At 47.4% G+C, this 20,224-nt stretch overlaps 1 protein-coding gene across 1 annotated transcript in view; it reads right to left on the minus strand.

Moving 5' to 3' along the window:
* LMNB2 (lamin B2) overlaps positions 1-11,096 on the minus strand; it is a 33,972-nt gene extending 22,876 nt beyond the window's left edge. Inside the window, exon 1 of the mRNA XM_086477722.1 lies at positions 10,896-11,096. Coding sequence (XP_086333848.1) covers positions 10,896-11,096 — 201 coding nt within the window. The remainder of the gene's footprint in view (positions 1-10,895) is intronic.
* Positions 11,097-20,224: the final 9,128 nt, after the last annotated feature.

Raw genomic sequence — 20,224 nt, forward strand, 5'->3', positions numbered from 1 at the left:
TCCTTGCCTTAGGACATCTACCCAGAACTTGGGGCTGTATTGCTGTAGAGACATGCTGAATCACATGCAAGATACAAGGACAAATCTCTTCCCAGTACTCCAGGGCACAAACTGGAATTGCACGTCAAGGTACAAAGGAAGAAAGCCTTTTTTCATATGGTTTTGTGAATACTTTCACAAAAAAGCTGTTGCTGGTGTGATACAACAGGCAGTAAATAATTTATGCTTTTGAGGCATTAGAGACCATACAGAGCTTAACAACACTAAAACAATATTCTGAACAGAGAATAAACTTAATGCAATGCCTGTGCAGAGAAAATATAGCTAGATGGAGCTAAAAATTGCATGATGAAAGCAGTTTCAGAACCTGTTGGTAAAGAGAGAACCAGAGACTGCTGCTTAATTAGAAAGGACTGATTCATTCACAGCATAACCAGTTGTGGTAGCTTAGTATGTATTTTTCTCCTGCATCATGTTAACCTCTTCTCTGCTCTTATTCCAGTAACAGACATGAGAAGGAAACACACAGGTCCAATTCACAATCCAAAGTGCTGGTCGAAAAGCCACTATCACTTGCATTTTCAGCTAATGCACTGAGCAGACAGAAGTAATTGAGACTTAAGGACAGCTTCCAGCACAGGGAGGCAGCAGACAGCTAGGAACAGTAACACCTTCAATCATTGGGGGAAAAAAACCCAACCAACCAACCAAACCCACCAAATCACCAGATATACACCACCAAAAACCAAACAAAAACCCTACCCAAAATAAAAAACCCCACCCCCCAAAAAAAAACCAAACCAAAAAGAACATTCACCAGTACTCTAACTATGGATTCATGATAACATTGATAAAAGTTTTAGACGATCAAACTGAACTGGAGGACACTTCAAGAGGTCTTTCTAGATCACAAAAAATAACATCCTGTTTATTTTCAGCACTGGTCAAGCAAAGAGACAATCAAATGCAGAGGTAGGTTCAAAAGAAAGCAAGTAGCGCCAGCTCAGCTGAGCTCGCCTGGTGTTATGTGCTTGACAACACTCCTAGCTCAAGACGGTTATTCACTGAAAGTATGCTACTACCCCAGCACTGAGAGAAATCCTGGGAAGTATTTCTGTTCCTTGAAACTGCCACCCCTCATCCTCTGTTCTGGTGGCTTAACTTACGTCTACTGAGTCTCTGAAAATCTCCAAAGTACAGTCCCAAAATCATCCCTGTTGAGTGCACACATATGATTTTGCTTTGTTTTGACTCTACAGACACTCTTCCGCCTGCTCGCTTTTTAAATCACTTTACATTCACTACTCAGTTTGGTCTCTAGTACAGTGACACTTCCAGCCATTCTTAAAAAGATGCCGCTAGAAGGTCCCTCCTGAGCCTCCTCTTCTCCAGGCTGAACAATCCCACCTCTCTCAGCCTGTCCTCACAGGGGAGCTGCTCCAGCCCCCTCAGCATCTTCATGGCCTCCTCTGGACCTGCTCGAGCAGGTCCATGTCGTTCTTACGCTGGGGGCCCCAGAGCTGGATGCAGCACTGCAGGTGGGGGCCTCACCAGAGCAGAGCAGAGGGGCAGAATCGCCCCCCTTAACCTGCTGGCCATGCTGCTCTTGATGCAGCCCAGGATGCGACTGGCTTTCCATGTGCCCTCGCATAGTTTCCAGGAGGACCCACTCCATGATCTTGCTGGGCATAAAGGCGAGACTGACTGGCCTGTACTTCCCCAGGTCTTCCTTTGTTAAAAATGAGGGTTATATTTCCCCTTTTCCAGTTGGCAGGAACTTTGCCGGACTGCCATGACTTCTCAAACACGATGGATAGTGGCTTGGCCACTTCATCCACCAGTTCCCTCAGGACCCACGGATGCATCTCAACAGATCCCACAGACTTGTGCACCTTCAGGTTCCTTAGAAGGTCTCATCACACTTCTGAGCAGAGTGCCGCCAGACAGCGTCTACCTGTCCTTGAACACTCCCAAAGAACACTGGACACCAGAGATAACCTGTCTGACTACATCTTCCATTTCTTGTCATCGTCTATCAGTAGAATCTGTCAATGCAAATTCCTTCATTTGTTGTTTCTCAACATTTGGTTGCATTACCACAACCCATTGTCTCCCGCTCCCCATATCCGAGAAAGACAGAAACTCATCCTTCAAGCCTATGCCAATCCTTCCAGTGTAAACCAGTAAGAAGAGCAGCTGGTAGCAAATGCAAAAAAGTACAGCGAACAAGGCAAACATACAACGATTCTTCACTCGTATATACTCCCAACTTCTAAAAATAATCATTTAAAAAAAAAAACCAATTCTGAGCCAAAAACTGCTTCCAGGCACTAAAACCGACCAGTCACCAAATACTGTTAATTTGTCTAATCCTTTTGTAAATCTCTTTGGCTTTTGGTTTCTACAACATTAGAGAGTATCACACAAGCAAAACTGGTAGATTAAGACCTACTGCTTAATAACTTCATTTCATGCCTTTAGTTTTCATCTTTTAAAAAATTCTGAATATTTGCTTCCTAGACAAATCTCTTTGTTTGGAATCGTGACTTAGAGACCTCAGGTTCCTTCTCATCTCTTCCAGATTTGCTCCTAGTCAGAATTATTCTGCTGCTCTGCTTATCTTTGTCACCTTTCCTTGCACACATTTTAAAAGACCTAGAGCCTGGAAAAAAGTTAAGAGAACTGCAAGCAGCATTCAAAATACAGAAACAACACTGATTTGCAGTGATTATTGACCACCAGCTACAAAGGAAAACAGGGACATTACAGGAGATGAGACAGAAAGTGCAGTAATTCCAGCAGGTTTCAATGAGCCCAAGCCGTAACCCAGGAGGTGATACCCGAGCTGTATTTTCATACGCTAGTAGCGAGTGCCATGGAGGGGCTAATCCAGGAGCCACAAAAGAAAGCAACTCTTCATCTGATTCCCAGCAGCATATAGGAAAAGGTTTGTCAAGATACTGTCAAGAAGTCAGTTGACTTGGTTCCACCATCCTTGCAGAAGCAAAAGAAGCCAAAAAAAGATAAAATGTATGACTGTAGCAATTGTTTCAGCATAGCAACTAGGGAACACTGAGGTGTTTGTTAAAACAAGTTAAAAAAGCAGTTAAGTATAAAATCTTTCTAGAAAGCAAGATATTGTATAAAAACATAATCATAGGCTAAGAAGAGCACAAATATTTTAAGAGTGTCAAAACAAGGAGGATATAAGACATAGTAAAGCATTTTTCAAAAAGCTGAGGTCATGTACAGACAACAAAAATAAAATTGATCATGACTTCTGTTGATCACAATACAACATGGCAAGACAAAAGAAGTTTGAAGAACAACTCATGAATGGTGTAGAAAGTAATTACTCTTGCTCTGCCCATAAAAAGGCATACGTGAGAGTCTACAGCCCCAAGTTGATCAGTTTATGTAGAAGAACCATCTAAAAAAAAAATGCAGTGAAAACATACCTTTTGGGTTGTTGTTTGTTTTGGGGTTTTTTTACTTATATTTGCACTAGAGGAATCTTTAAGATATTTCTGCACTTAAGCATCAGCTGGAAGTACCACAGAACAGATTGACAAAACAAACAATAACAAACCATCATGTTTAAACAGCTTTCTAAAGCCCACTTTTTGAACTAAATCAATCAATATGTTATTTAAGCTCCCACTTAAAGAGTTCACTTCATAGTAGAGAATCAGAAGATGGCTCATGCCATACAAGTTTCCAAAAGAGAAACTACATGTCACTAAACTCTGAAAGTCCATGTCTGTACAGTAGACCTTAACCCCAAGAACAGAATTACAGGGCACATGAGTAAGAGTCACACTGAGGAAGAACCAATGACTCATGTAAAATAAAAGTTTCACAACTTACTGGACTCACTTAGTCAACCAGGGAGCAGGTATTCATGACAGAACCGGTAAACAAAGAGAAGAGAAGTACTGGGTACATAAGCACAACAGAATGGGGGGGGGGGGGGGGGGGGGAAGAAAGAAGTCACATAGTATGGCTTTTTTAAAAAGTTCCTGGACAAGGGAACAAGTGCTTGTAAAGTCAACAAGCATTCAGAAACAGGAGCTTGAAATGAGCCAAGTCAGTCTCTGCCTGGACTCCCAAAGGGCTTGAACAACATTCCCCACCAAAGGCTCCTACAGATGCCATGAAGAGTGCAAGCAGGCATAGAGAAGGCAGCGGGGGGGGGGGGGTGTGGGGGAACAACACACCAAAGACATCACCTTCCAGAAATCGAGGTGAGGCTGATTGGCCTCTGGTTCTCCAGATCTTCCTTCTTGCCCCCTCCTGAAGATGACATTAGCTTTCTTCCAATCTTCAGGAACCTCTCCCAATCATCATGATCTTTCAAAAGTAACAGAGTGGCCTCACAATTATGTCAGCCAGTTCCCTCAGCACTCTGGTTCCACAGACTTATGTCCAGCTTGTTTAGATGTTCCCTGTCCTGATCCTCCTCTACCAAGAGTAAGTCCTTCTTGTGCCAGACTTTCCCTCTGGTCTCAAGGGCCCGGGATTCCTGAAGGCTGGTCAGACCACAAGGCGGCGTTGAGTACATCAGCCTTCCTTATGGCTGAGTTTAGTCATGACCTCTTTGCTCATCCATACAGATCTCCTGCCACCTTTGCTCCAGTTCCTGATTGGTGGGACAGACCGCTCTCAAGCTTGGATGAGGTTATCCTTGAATATCAACCCAGGTCTAATGGACCCCTTTTCTCTCCAGGGCTGTAACCCATGGGATTCTTCCAAGCAGAGCCCTGAAGAGGCTACAGTCTGCTCATGATATCCACGGTTGTAGTCCTGCTTTTTGCTCTGCTCCATCTTCTAAAGATCCCAAACTCCATCTCATCGGTCACCACCCTGACCTTAACATTTCTGACATTTCCTTATGTATTAAGTAACAGGTCCAGCAGAGCACAGTCCAGGGCATGTGAGGCTTCTTCCAGTTGACTGAAGGAGACCTTGTTTACCTCTTATTCTTGATCAGGTCAGTAGCAGACACATACCACAATGTCACCCATCTTGGTCTGCCCACTGATCCTGACCAACAAGCTCTCAGCTAGCTCATAACCTGCCCTTAGGCAGAGCTCCAGGCATTCCCACTGCTCTCTCATATGAAGGGCAACTCCCCACCTCACCTTCCTGAAAAGCCTGTACCCATCCATCACAGCACTCCAGTCGTCTGAGCTATCCCTGATCCCAATGAGGTCATAGATCTGTAACTGTCCACAGACTCCTCATTTCCACTGTTTGCTCCCCACGCTACACACATCAACACTACAGGCATTTCCAAGAGGCACCCAACGAGGAAGGGCAGGAAAGCTCTCCCCTCAAGGCTGTCCTGTAGGCACTCCCTTCTTTACGTGCCTATGCTTGGGCTGTTTCCATTTCATCCTTTTTTCTGTTACTTTCCCCACGACTTTTGCTTGCTTACCCCATCCACCACTTCCTCATCTGATCTTACCTGAGAAGAATTTTTCCCTCCCCCACCATTCCCAGTTTAAAAGTTCTTCTTAGCAGTTGACCAGCCCTGTTGGCAGATACATTTGCCCTACTTAGTCAGGTGGATCCTGTCTGTTTGAAGCAGTCGTCAATCCTGAAAGACGGTTCCATGGCCACAGAAACCAAAATCCTGCTGCCAATAGCAGTTGTGCAATCCAGTGTCGCTCTGCAGGACCTGCTCAGCCATCCTCAAACCCTTCCCCACACCACCTGGGCCCCCATGCCATTAACAATCCCTCAAAGCCACACAGTTACGTTCGATACTTTTCAGGTCACCCCTACCAGTACCACTGGCACCTACGTGGAAGAGCAGCAGGGATAACAGTCACACAGCCAAGCAAGCCTCAGTAGCCTCTTTACAACGCCCAAAACGCAAGCCCCTGGGAAGCAGCAAACCTCCCCAAATGACAGGTTAGGCCAGAAACTGAGCACCTCCGCTCTAAAAACATAGCCCCCCCACCTGAAGGCAATGGAAGAAATAAAGCTAAAACCTCAAAACAGAGTTCAGCAGGCAACAGGAAACAGGCTGCACCCTGACCCTCCACATGTCACTATGCACCCAAGCCTAACCCTTCCCGCCCAGAGGCCAAGTTCAACACCCTACAGATTGCACTGTGAATGTGCTTTTACCTTTTTTCCTCCCTTTTTTGCTGGCAAAAGAGCCTTCAAGTTTGTAATTGGGCCACACAGGGGACAGGGAAATAAAGCATGTGGAGAACAAGAAAACAGAGATGTTTCCATAGCACAGTCTGAAAGGCATGACTGACGAATGCTCTTTAACCTACCAGCCTGTGCTCTGAGCACTCAGCAAAGCTCACTGTCCAGCATTTCAAGGCCAGCCAGATGAACGAAGACCCTCCCACTTCAAAAAAGCTGCAAGATGTCCCTCAGTGAAGACATAGGGACATGCCAAGAAGGCAACAAACCTACACGCTGGGCAAGAAGCATGCCCCATCCAACCACAAGTGAGTCCAAACAAAATTTGGTGATGAAACATTAAACTTATTAACACATATTAATGTGCAGAACTTCAGCGTATTCCCACCAGGTGTGGCTTAATAGGTTCTTATTCACCCAGTTACAGATTAATGAAGGACTGCCAGTCAGCTACGGCTCAGGCTCACCAAGAACATCACTCAAGTTCTCAACAGCAATGAAGATGCGTGTTGCGTATCACCACCATCACCTCCCAGATGATGTCTGTAGTGCCAGAAGACCATTTAAGCCCATGTCTTGGAGGCTACAATTCTTAAATGACCCACCATCCACAGCAGCATCTGAACACGTATTTTGCAGGTGGCAACTAGGCAACACCAGACTTGCACACATCATGCTCAAGGCGGTAGCTCTGGTAACTACACATGGTGCACACAAAGACCACAGCAGCTGCAGTACTGGCAGATAAGTGGAGACCAGGTGAGACTACAGTGGAAGTTCTGATGGCTGCGACATACAAGATTGCAGCCACCTGCAGTCACACCCACAGAGCTGGGAAGACACAGGTGGAGAGAACCTCCTGCAGATATTGCCTTTGTCCCAGGGGCAATTGCTGGCAGTGGCCGAGGCTCCCAGGGATCTTCTCTTTTTTCTCCTTTCCCTGGGTGAGAAGAGTTGGATGTCCTCAGAAGAGTAGTAACCCCTCCCATGCCCACCAAAACATCTTTTCTGCAAGTCTGCAATCACAAGCACTGCAGGGGAGGGCAGGGAGTTAGTAGAAAGGGAAGTGAGGAGAGCTCTAAGACTCCTTCCCTCTTAGCCCTTTCAATATTCCCCCTCCCAGACTCACAAATTATTGTAACAGTAACCTCAACACAGTGAGAATAGCATCAGTCATATACTAGGGAGGCAGAAAAACAAAGGGATGATCTACATTTCTCTTTTGTCACAGGCTAAACTACACAAGAGGATTCATGCAAGAGAGCAAACAGAAAGAATGAGGACAGCTATAGGTTCCCCCAGCTACACAAGGCAAAATATTTTTTTATATTTGGCAGAGGGCTTACTGTACACATTTTTATTTCTCTAGAGGCCTGCTGCATACAAGTAAAGGTAGAACAGCATTGGACAGGGTTAGAAAAAGCAGGAAAAAGGGCTATAATTAGTAGAGTACAAAAGATCAATCTCAACTTCTGCAAATTTCCTTTTCTCTACTGTTAAGAGGTGGCAGCCTTACGTTCCTCAAAAAGAGTAACAGGAGTTATTTTGTTCTAAGTCCATGATGCAGCTGTGGTCTGTAAAACTAAGGAGACTGCCCAGAGGAGAAGAAAGTGGCTGCTTTCTTCTGTCTTCTGCAGACTGGCAACTAAAACAACCAGGAAAAAGAACATCCTGATCAGCTGATGATTAGAGAGTCCCTGGCAGTCAGTGACTATGGTCCTTGCCTGAACAGCATCAGCAGAACTTCTCTCATCGAGAAGATATTGCCTTAAACCAGAGCTTTGAGGACAAGATCAGAAATGCCAACCCTTTGTTCCAATGCACGCAGGGGTGGGGGGAGAGGATGTCAGTAATAGTCTCACCCCAGCCCCTTTCTCAGACATGGTCGCCGTGGGATACTGGAATCACAAGCAACAGACAAACATCTCTCTCACGATACTACATGCTTGTATGCTGCTTGTCATGGCAATCCTCAGCCTCCCATTCGCTTTGTATCATGGACCCATCACCTGCTCTCAAGGCACAAGTCTCAGCTGTTAACACAGAACCCCCTGGTGAGCAGTCACTCCTCCTTGCCATCCCACAACATCCATCATTCCATCTGCTGCAGTGGCAGATGATGTTCCCTGCCACTACTAGCAATATGCCAAAAATATTAGAGTATTTAGACAGCTAAAAAAAAAAAATTAAAAAAAAAAAATCAGGGTCAAATTTACACACAGTTGAGGACACCAAGGGGAATTTTCATCTTGAACACCTTCGGAAACAAAAATAGTCTATTTTAAGCATGTATAGCTAATAAAAACATATAACGATGTAGCCAGAACAGTTTGCCAGTATCACTGGACTATGCTTCACTGTGCTTCTACACAGAAGTTAAAGTTGCTTTGGTTTGGGGGGGGTGGGGTGGGGTGGTGGTGTTGGAAGGTTTATTTTTAATTATTTTATTTCATGCTGTGACTAATCATTTTAGGAACACAAATTCTAACAGTGTAACAAGAAAACTGAATTGTCAGCAGAAAATCCAGTTTACTAGATTGGCCCTGAAAGTGAAAGGACAGGATTCTCCCATTCCAGTAAACCCAAAATCTGACAGCCACCTGAAGTTTCACTGCCCCCACAGCCTTAAACCACTGTCCACTATCCTGCATCAAAACAGTAGGACTACAAAGCCTCCTTTTCTGGACATAAAGAAGAAATAAGCTGTCCTGAAGGGATGGGGGAAGTATTTAAAAAATGTGGTCTAGAGACTAGCTGAAGCATCTTACATAGTCTCTGACATGTCAAAGAAGAGCTTGAGGAATCCTGACAAAGTTTCTTAGCATATGTCTAAGAATTAGGACTTTTTTTGAAGTCTGGAACAAAAGTGAAGAAGGAAAGCTCAAGGGCAAAGCAAACAAAATATTTATACCAAAATCCTCAAGTTTATTTTCCCATTACTGCACCAGAGTATTTTTCCAGAATTGATAACACACAGAACAGCTATTATGAGTTGGTTTATGTTCATATTAACAACCTAATGAGATTACACCTATATTGTCTGCTTGTTCTCTTCTGACTCTTGTTACATGTGTGCCGTCAATAGAATCACATTCTGCCTCCTACATTTAAAATGCATGCTCCATCTAGCCTCCAGCAATCTACATCTTACAAGCTCCCTGAACCAGACATGGTTATTTTGTTTATAGCATGATTTCACACAGGACAAGCAATGTAGCTATATCTTATGTTTAGAAATATCTGGTTATTTTGAAAACACAGAAGTTACAGTATATCATTAAGTGATAAAAAAGGGACTTTAAAGGTACACCTAGTGCAGGTAGGCCAGCCACTCCCAAAACAAGACATTACCTTATCCGGTCTGTTTAAACTAAATTCAAACCCTCCTCCCACCACCCCTAGTATCATCAAACTAGACCCTTAAAGGGGAAAGCCTACACAGTGGCATAGCAACCTGCTGCACCACACAAATTACAGTAAAGGCTGTTATCTACATCTACAGGCTTTCCACTGAAGTTTAACTTCATCTCAGAGGTGGGCCACCCTACCTTGCACGCTGCCTCCAACAGATGGAGCAGAGGGGGCTTGGGCTGGTACAGGATGGGTGGGACTATCCCCAGCTGTGTCACTGACTACATCCTTCCTCCTTACGGGAAGGAGAGTCCTGGGGGAAAGCAGATACAACAGAAGAGGGAAAAGCAAAACACGGCTTAGGAGAAACGATCAGCTAGTTTTGCCTCCAAGATCACGGGAAGCTGATCAGAGTAGTTCACACCACAAGGATTTGGTCCCTAGCACTTGCGGGGACTAAGAAAAAATTCCTCTAGTGAGAAGCAAAGTTAGCCTAAACCCTTTCAAATTTTCCGTCTCATCAGCCGTCAGGATAGAGACCGTAAAGAAAAACCACCATCCAGGTTGCTACAGTTCACAGGACGGGTGTGCTCAGCACGGGGTCCGGCACACCGAGGCGGCTCCGCCTGCGCGGGAACAGACCACAAACGGCAGCAAAGCAACAACCCGCAGCGGCCAAGACCCGCACGCAGACCCGGAGGACACCGAGAACGGCACTTGCGCCGCCAGCCACACCTGGTGCGCCTCCAACCGCCACCCTCCCGCCCCAGGAGCGCCGCGCCCGCCCCGCCGCCCAGAGCCGCCTCCCGGCACGGCCCGCTCCGGCCGCCGCCGGCGTTCCAGGCGTCGAATCTCCCCTCGGTGACGATCCCGGCCGGAGCCGCCTTTAACGTGTCCCCAGCCAGGCTCTCTGCCCAGCACCGCGGCCAGGCAGCCCCGACAGCCCCCGAAGGGCCGCACGGACACAGGCAGGAGCTCAATTTCCACACGCGCGCGCGCACACACACACACACACAGAGCCGCCCTCAGCTCCGTCCAGCCCCCATAGCTCTCGGCCCCGAACCCAACGGCCGGGCGCTGCCGGAACCCACCGCGCCGGGTCGACCCTCACCCCAGGGCCAGCGCCAGGCGGGAACGGCGCGGCAGGAGGCTCATGGCGCCGCCGAGCCCGCGGCCGCGCGGAGCCGCCACAGCGCGCCCTGCGCCGGGCGGGCGGAGGCGCCGCGCGGAGGCGCCGCGCGGGAACAGGTCGGCCGAGCCGCTGGGCCGCGGACCCCCACCCCGGGACGAAGCGGGGGAAACGCCTCCAACGGGCCGCCGCTGCTCGCTCTCCCGCCCGGGAGCCGCGAGTGAGAGAGCCAGCAGGCCGCCTGGGGCCATACCTCCCGGGTGGTGACCTCCTCCTTCTCGGAGATCTTCAGCAAGAGCCGGTCATTCTCCAGCTCCAGCGCCCGCACACGGTCGATGTAAACGGCCAGGCGGTCATTGAGTTGCCGCAGCTCCTCCTTCTCCTGCAGGCGGGAGATGCGAGTCGGCGACAGCGGGGTCCCGCCGGGGGTGCCGCGGCTCGGGGTGCCTGACATGGCGCTCAATTCGCGGGCAGGCGGGCAACGGGCTCATTCAATCCAACCGCACCGGGGGAGGAGGGAGCGGTAAGATGGCGGACATCGCCTCCCCCGCCACCGCTGCGCCGTCTGGGAAATGAAGTCTCAGCGCAAAGATGGCCGCGCCGCAGGGCGCGCTAGGAGGCGCGGTCCCGTCCGCCCTCCATTTTGTGCGTTGCTGGGTGCCCGGGTCTGCTCGTCATACAAAAGCGTGTCTTATGCGGCCTGCTAAAATACAAATTAGGCTGTCGTGGTTGTGAGTAAAGCGCAGGAAGCGAGGGGGGCCAGTCTTGGAGGTACGGGTTTTTGGTAACAAACCCGGGAGGGACCAGAGCTGGGGACCAGCTTTGTTCCTTGCCCGCTCCGCAGCGGCGGGTGGCTGCTCCCAGCCCCGCGCTCAGCCGGGGCAGCCGCTCAGGCGGCGGCAGGTGCCCGCCGCCTTACGGGTGCCCGCCGCCTTACGGGTGCCCACCCCACAGCGCGTCCCCTGCGCTGCCCGGGGCTGCGGCGGCTGCTGGGTCGTCAGAGTCCACACTCGCCAAAGCCATTGGCCCGGGAGAGGCCTGCTGTGCTGCTCGTTGTCCCAGTTGTGTAGGAGCATGTGTGGTATTTCACTGACAGGATGCGTTTCCACGTTAGTTAACTAAAACATTGTTACAGAAACCTGATTTGAGCTGTTCATTAATTTATTTTGCTGTTAGCGCTGAAGTTTTAAAGGCCAAGGACTTGCTCTTTGCTTAAATCGGGGTGGAGAGTCTCAGAAAAAAATACCGATCTGCTCTTTACAAGGGTGAATTGTTAGGAGTGCTGTTTTGTAGATTTTAGAAATTTCTTCTGAAGTTTTAATGAGGTTGCAATTCCTCCCAGTCTCCGATCAGGCCGTTCAAGAAGGAAGCTATCCTGAAATCCCTTTGCAGGCCCAGGGAATGCAGCCAAATTTTGTACAAACTAAAATCCACTGAGAAGTTTTCCCTTCCTAAAGATTTGGAGTATTATTTTTTCCCCAAACATACTTTTACTGAATATACTTCTGTCAGCTCTTGCACATTAACCAGTATAAACTAGATTACCATCAACATAAGCTAATTCCTCATGTCCCAAAACTTTGGAAGCTGAAAAGCTCTTGCTGCTGTTGTGCCTTTCAGCTACCAGGGAAGGCTGAGAAAAGGGAGATTTTCTGCCTAGGAAGTAGAAAAAAACAGATTCAAAGTCTGTCATCCATATACATGGACAGCAAAGAAAAAAACGCAGTATGAGCATAATGCAAAGCAGTGCTGTGCATGAGAAGGCGGACAGATCTAGATAGAGAAGCAGGAAAAAAAGCAAGAAAACACTGCACACGATACATGAAAAAAAAACTTAGGGAACCAGGCTGAACAAATAAGTGTGAATGGGTTTATCCTCAAAATAAAACCTAGACAGTTCCCATATTAGAGGATATTGAGTACACCTCAAACTGGAAAACCTCAGAATAAATCCAGGAACTCTGGATGCTCAGTACCCTTGTTGACGAATAGCTGTAAGTCCCTCTTGCAATCACTGCATCTTCAGCAGCTGAGCTGTGTAAATAGTGGGTTTTCACCTGAGTGCATTTGTTTTAAAATATGCATCTGCTATGAAAAGAGTTGTCCTGGTTCCTCTGTAGACAACGGAGTGCCCAGCCTGCCTGGCTCGGGCATCATCTTAGCACTGACTTCATCTCTGTCTCCTACAGAGAGCTGAGGGCAGCGATTTCCATGCCGAGGCTGCGAAGCTGTGGGTGTCAGTGGGTACCGGGAGGGAGTTCATGAAAGGCAGCTGAAGGGACGGTAAGCCTACGGATCCCCACACACGCCCTTTCTGCAGGCATTTACACGACCTCCCTCTTTGAAGGCGGCTGTTACCAGATCCTTATCAGTGAGCTCCGGTAACACGGTATACAAGTCAGTGTGAAACTCCGCTTTCTGACCGGGTTCAAGTTGGTTTTGACTGGAAAAGGCAGCAGAAGGAAGAGACTACAAGTCCCAGAGTGCCGCGGCGGCGGTGCGCAGCAGGGAGGTCGGCTCCGGCCCCATCCCCCTGCCCGGGCGCGGCGGGGAGCCGGGACCGTCCCGCGGCCGCGGGAGCCGCCTCCTTCCTCATTGTGTTCCCCGCGGCCCGGGGTTTGAAGCGCAGGGCGTTTTTTGAATTTTGGCGCCTGCCTGCAAACTGTAACCAACTGCTCCTGGCTCGGCTCCAGCCCCAGCCCCGAGCCTCTCGGCAGAGCTGCCGCTGTGCAGCCTGTGTCCTTTCCAACATCGCTGCCTTCTCCCAGCAAAGCAGAGAAATGAGTGTGAGCATCAAGCCGTGCACTTAGAATGAGCTTTTTCTCTCTCGACATGCAGTTTCCAACACCAGCAAATATGCGGAAGACCAGTTACAAACTTTGGTTACGTTAAGCAGGAAAAAAATATTTTAGGAATGCTGAAAGTATTTTTGGGTTAGTGCATTTCTTGTGATTTGATGTGATACTCTGCACATCTGACATATTTTGGAAATTCTTTTAAACCTTTTTCCTAATTTCAATTGATAATGTAATCCAGATGTACATCCCCTTTGTTCATGAAGTTTAGCCCAAACTCTCCCATTATTTTGCTTGTCAGATTTTTTAGATAATGGCTTATAAATGGCTTTGAATGTTTCAAGAGTTTGTTTTGTTCGGGTTTTTTTTGCCTTCTAATGTAACAGTTATTTTCATAGTCCTGATATCAACTACGTTGCAATAAAATCTTTTTTTCTAAATATACTTCCAGAAATATGCCTCAATAATAATACCTAATATTTTTTACATTTTTTAGGAAGTCCCTTTCTTTAGCAGGAACCAGAACACTTGCACACTTTCATCCTTGGCACCTGTCTCCCCTCCTTGTTAATCGAACATGTAAGTTAACTTTTCCTATCTGTGCTAAAAAGTTTGGGGCTGGGATAGGGAGAGGAAGGCATCACGGAGGAGGGGAAGTGCAAAACTGAGAGCCCACTAGGCAACTGTGTTTTACAGGGAGTACAATACATGCTTTAGTTGTGGAATTAGCATCTGTCCAAATCCTAGTCCTCTTGGATCGCTCTGATGTTACAGGTTAGTATTGAACCAGAGCCTGTGTGGTCATTCATCTCCCAGTATTTAGCAATTAGTTTTTCATTAAGGATCTTGACAGTTCAGTGCTACTCAAAACAATTTTGTAATAAACTCCCTCTCTGCTTGATGAAGGTAGAATTTGTCAGCCCAGGACACAAGAATTTAGTGTTTAACAAAAGGACAATCTAGGGCTGTGTCAGCCTTACCTGCCTGGAGTGGCAAAGGGCCATGGCAATCCCTGGTGCCAAAGTCCCTGGGCTTTTCAGACTGGGAACCTGTTGGGAGCAAAGCAAGGCTCCTGCCTCAGTCGCTCCCCCAGATTTATTCTTTGTGGAAAGCAGAGCACAGGAGAAGGCTTGGAAATGCCCTGGGCTCAGCATTGGAGCTCTAGCTCAAAGGTATTTGCAATATATCTGACTGTCTGGGTAGGATAAGAATAAATTTTTGGGATGTCAGAGAATGTAGACAGCAATGCTAGGCTAGCCAGGCACTGCCTAGCACTGGAGTGCTTCTCCCATCAGATAAGTGAAGAAATTACTTACAATGCATATTAAAGGCAAAGGAAAACCTCACATGTCCTTTGATGCAGAGCACCTTCTCAGTTGTTGACCAGTTTCCTGTACAGTTGGGTGTAACAAGTTTTCCGTTGCTGTCTGGGATTTCATAATGACTCTGACATTTTCACAAATCTGGGGATGCAGGATTTCCACTGCTATTTCTTACCTCAGCTGCTTTAGTTTCTCAGCAGCTGCTGCTGTGCCCTCCCCTTTTTCATTCTACACTTTGTTATTTGTATGTCTTTAATAGCAGCATTATTTTTGTCTTTTCTACAGCCACCTAACTTCCCCTCTGCCTCCTGTTCATTATCTCACTCTGAACAGCCTGTCAATGTTTAATCAATTGTCTCAGATATTTTCATTAATTTCAGGAAGGGGCAAGGATTGAACACATAGCACAGAACATTTTCTTACCAGTCTAAATTCCAGCCTCAGCTTTAGTGCCTAAAAATTTACTAGCAATGACAGTAAGTCTGGAAGAAGCACTTAGACCTCACCACAGAATTCTGCTCCAGAATTTATGCTTTCATTGAATAAAATGCTTCCAGCAGTGTCAGGACAGAAAGCACCAAAGCAAGTAAAGAAAATTAATAGTATGCCATGTGTCATGGATGAGATCTTCCTCATCTGCTATGAGAAAGTTTGCTAAGAGACATGTAAAAAAAGAGCAAAGAGGAACACAGTGCACAGTTGTGGGATTAAAGCAAACAGACAGCAGGCTGTCTGTAGGACAAGGATTTTTTTCAAGGCAAGACACCATGCTGTGATGTGTAGAGGGCATGTTTATTTCTAATTCCAGGCATATAATGTTTGGCAGGAGCCTGGAACAATAATATTCTTCTGCTGCAGCATTTACCTCCTGACTGAGGCAGACCAACCCATATCACACTAGGGGAAATGTTAACCAAGCCTGTGGAGTAGAATCCAGGTTTGTGCTTGGGATTATCTACTCCTTTGTGGCAGGAAGGCGAGTGACTTTCATGGTCAGGAGGGCCTGGGTGGCCCTTTACACACTTGTACTGGAACCAGGGCTTGGTCTTATGTGACCAGAAAGAAATGAGAATTTAATTTAAAAACCCTCTCCCATTTTCCCATCTCAACAGAAAAGTGGTAAAGGAAGCAGCTGGGGGGGTCAGTGCTCAGGGCTCCTCAACTTTCCACAATTCCTCTTTGTCACTTTTCCACATGGTGACTTGCTTAGACTGCCACATGCTGAAGAGCAATGGAGAGGCTTTCTACAGTACAACTCCTTCACAGCCTTCATCAGGCAAAGGGAGTGTTGTAGTATGTGGCACACCACCGCCCTCAGTGCAGCATTAGCTACCGAGTCTTCCCCTCACTGGCTCCCCAGAGCTCAGGAATCCTTTGAAAGTAATAGGAAGACAGATTTCTTGGCACTAAAATACTGTGAAAACACCACTGGAAACAGATGAGGTGGCCAGGTAGGAATGATATCACCATTTCCTTCTAGTCAGGCAGTCTATAGAGATGGAGCCATGGGTGTTCATGTGCATAACTAGCTGCTATTTATATATGTAAAAAGCAGAATTAATCTAAGATCAAGGAAAGGATTATTCATACCACCTTTAATGAAATATTGGGCCAATAATCACTAACATGAAGTTTGACTTTCACATACAGAGCTGAATTTCATTCTGGTTCCTCTTTCAGGGCTCTGAAGATAAGAGACTCCTATGCAGCCTGCCAGGGCAGCCCCAGGTTCTCAGCGCTCCGTGGAGTCGAGGTTCACTCATAACACAAGCCAGCCCCTAGTCCTTTAGCCATTCGGCGGTTTGGAGAGTGTAGTGGAGGAGGGTGGGGCCTGGCTCTGAAATGCAGTTCCTCTGGGTTCACAAAGCTTGCTTTATCAGCCAGAAGCAATCCCAGCTCTGCTCTGAGAATCACTTAGATCATTGCCACTCCAGTGGAGCTGTGAGAGGGGAGCGTGCAGTCCTCACACCCCCCGCACTGTTATTATATAAAACCTGGCACCGATCTCCAAGCTAATGAAAACAAACCCAGTATTTTTTTCAAAACAACCATTTGGCGCCTAATTTTCAAATCCGAAGACCAACTGCAGCTGGCTCAGTGCCCATCACCATAGAGCTATCTACATATTTTCCTCCAGCAGCTGCAGTAACCTGTTACGAACCTCATGTCTGGCCAGGCTGGCTCAGCCTCTGTCACGGTCTCACTGGAGATGGGTTAAGATTTCAATTTTACTCTGTTAAACAAACAAATAAACCCCCAGTGTATTAGGAGCTCAGCTTTTAGCAAAGAAAGGTGAAAGCAGAAACTTTTGGGTCCTCTTTGAAAGATAATTAGCCCATCCTGCACTGTAACGTGAGAAATTCTGTATTCTGAATATATATAGAAGTGCTGAGATTCCTTAAGACAGAGCCTCTGTCAAAAGTGAAGTTTACAGAGTAAAACATATGTGAGAGGGGAGAAGACAAGTCTATGGAGATAAAGAGGTACGTGCATGGGATCAATCTCTCTTGTGCATGTTACATGATTAATAAAGGATATGAAAGGAATGCTTTCTGCAATTCCAAAGTGCGCTCCACTCAAGATCTCAAAGTATTTTACAAGCTTTATCGATTTTTATAATCATCTTGTGACAAAATTAAGACGACTGTGAAGATTACTCAGCTAATGTCTGCCTGTCTTGAGCATCATAGAGTGGTTGGTGGACCTGGCTTTCAGGTCCTATCAATGCATCTGTCCCATCAGAAAACATTTTTCCAGTCCACAGCTGGTGACAGCAGTGAAGTGCCAGAGCACAGGCCCAGTGAGACTTGTGTTGGAGCTGCCTGTCCTTGACATGAGGGACAGCTCCAACTAACCGTAAAGCTACAGCAGGAAGCCATTTGCTGTCCTGAGTTTGGTGCCTGACTGTGTGACCCAGGAGAGACCCTGCCCTACCCTGCTCTCGTGCAGCCTGTGCTGTGTACTGAATTTTGAAGGCCAGCAGCATTATGTCACTTCTTTCTCTACCACCAGCGCACTGTGGGTGGGTGTGGGTGGGTAGATGCAAGAGTCAGATGTTCTGGGCAGCCGTGAAAGAGATTTGCTTGGATGGAGTAAATGACCAGGAGCTACAGCAAATGAGGAGAAGCTTTAGGTTGACAGAGGTATTCACAGGCAACCTCAACACAGCTGATTTCCATTTCGGGTATGAGAATATCATAGCTTTGTAGGATTTAATTTCTTTTACAGTGTCTGCAGAAATCTTGCATGTAAAAGGAAAATCAGCTTCAGCTTGGCCCTGCCTGGTGCAGTGTGAACAGAGCGGCATGCCATTTTGCCTGCTGGAAAGACTGGGGCCATTACACAGTGGGGGCTGGAGAGATGTCATTGCTTGGTGGGTAACCCACCCAAGTGCAGGAATTTCAAAGCTGGGCCTGCTCTGACTGAACCTCTGAGCTCCCTCAAGTGCAAAAGATTATATATAACTCCATGGAATCCAGAGAAATGACTGGTGAGTTCAAAGTATTGAGCTTCCCAACCTGCAGAGAACTAATAAACGACATGAATTCACTGGCTGACAGTTCTTCCTGTGCACCAAAGAGACCAGGCCAGTTCTCCTTCAGTGCATCAGGAAAGATCGCCTCAGTTTACCTGCACAGTGTCCACCTCTGTCACTCTCAGTAGAAGGCATCTGCGGTACTGCTGTCATAAATGACTCAGGGCTTCATCAGCCTCTGGGGATTTACTCACACTGTTAATGGAGATGTTAGCCCCAGGTGTACTCCCCCTGCTGCAGTGTGCACAGCCCAATGCAGGTGTGTGCAACCCCCGTGGCACATGTGGATGTGTTCTTAATGCCTGCTTGGGGTCTAGCACCCCTTTGGTGGTTGTCTTGGAGAGTGGTCTACCTGAAAATGCCTGCCTGATGTGTGATACCTGGACTCTGTCTGCTCTCTGCCTAGCTTTAACCAGTGAGATCAATCTGGTATCTCCTGGATAAGGAAGAAGCGGCTGATAACTGGTTACACAACTGCTGCTGGGTTTGCAATTTTATTACACATTTGGAGTGGGAGGCCAACAAGTGCTGGGAACCTGCGAACTGCTAAATGGCCTCAGGTATGGAGGAAGGCAGAGAGATTGGTGTGGAGTTATGTGGTTAGTGAGGCCACTGGCAGCTTATACTGACTGATTTTAAAAGCAGTAAAGACAGTGATGCGTCCACATAGGGGAACACCACATGTATGGCTGACATCGCGTAGACGACCGGCACTTGCAGGAGTCAGCATGCTGATGGCTAGAAGTGTGTATCCACTTATCCATGCCCGTATTGTGCTGGTCTGAACTGGTCTGGAGCGGCAGAAGCTCTGATCTGTGCAAGCCTGTCACACCTGCATGTTGGATCCACCCACGATACCCCTCCTGCTAAGCAAATAGATTTTGATGACGCCTCACTCAGTGGTTCTGGTTTGGTGGCCACCCCACCCTGTTTCCCAGTGGCAGCAGCCATGTCTGCAGGACTGGCCTGCGGCCAGAGGGGAGCATACCTCCACCCTACATCTGGCAAGGAGCCGGGGATCCTTCCAGTATAGCGACTGGGCACCTCAGGTGCATCTTTGGCTGCATGACCAGACAGCTTAAGGAGAAAATCCTGTGTGCAGAATCTACGCTTATACGGGCCACCCATGGGCACTATGACTGCTTAGCCCTTCGCCTTTGCTCTGTCTTTACACAAATCTCGAATTCTGTTTACTTTTTAATTCAAATAGTTTTCTCCTCCCCACCCTGCACATTTCTCCTTTGGTGTCAACAACAAGAAGCACCCTGGCCACACCAACCAATTCATGGCCGATTTTCCTGTTCGTTCTTGTCAAAAATGCTTTATGAAAAAGAAATAGCAACATTTGCTTTCTACAGGACTCTCCCATTGGCATACATACAAGGAAGGACCGACACTTCCTTTGAAGGTGGATACCTCTATTACTCCCTTCTTCTCAGGAAACAGTCTTGCAGGGTTCTCCCTGCAATCCTTGGCCTATTGGTGGGTTTTCTTCCAAAATAACTCACTTTGAGAAGGACTTCCGTTTTGCAGTCCCACCATCTTCCTCAAGTCTTGCATCATTCTTGCTGCTTTTCTGGCTTCCTTTGGCTTGAAGACCTCTGTGACCAGTGGCTGCACCCTGCCCTGTAGCAGGTCACAGGTATGCCATGGACTCTGCAGATGTCCCCAGCCTCCAAGGATAAAGCATGGGCAGGTAACCCATTCATGCAAGCAAGGAGCGGGAAATGTTAGAGCTCTAACCTTTGCTAAACATGCTGCGTCATGGACACAGTCATGTACAAATGCTCCACAGCTGTCTGGTGGCATACAGTGCAAGCTGACCGCACAGCTGAGAGCCAGCTTGCATGCAGCTGCTCCTCTGGAATGGTGTCACTGGAGAAATGAAGGGGAGCCTCTGTGCTGGGGAGCCCTTCTCACCTCCAGCGAG

The sequence above is a fragment of the Leptosomus discolor genome, chromosome 24 (genome assembly GCF_034619465.1).
Source record: "Leptosomus discolor isolate bLepDis1 chromosome 24, bLepDis1.hap2, whole genome shotgun sequence".
Classification (NCBI taxonomy): domain Eukaryota; kingdom Metazoa; phylum Chordata; class Aves; order Leptosomiformes; family Leptosomidae; genus Leptosomus; species Leptosomus discolor.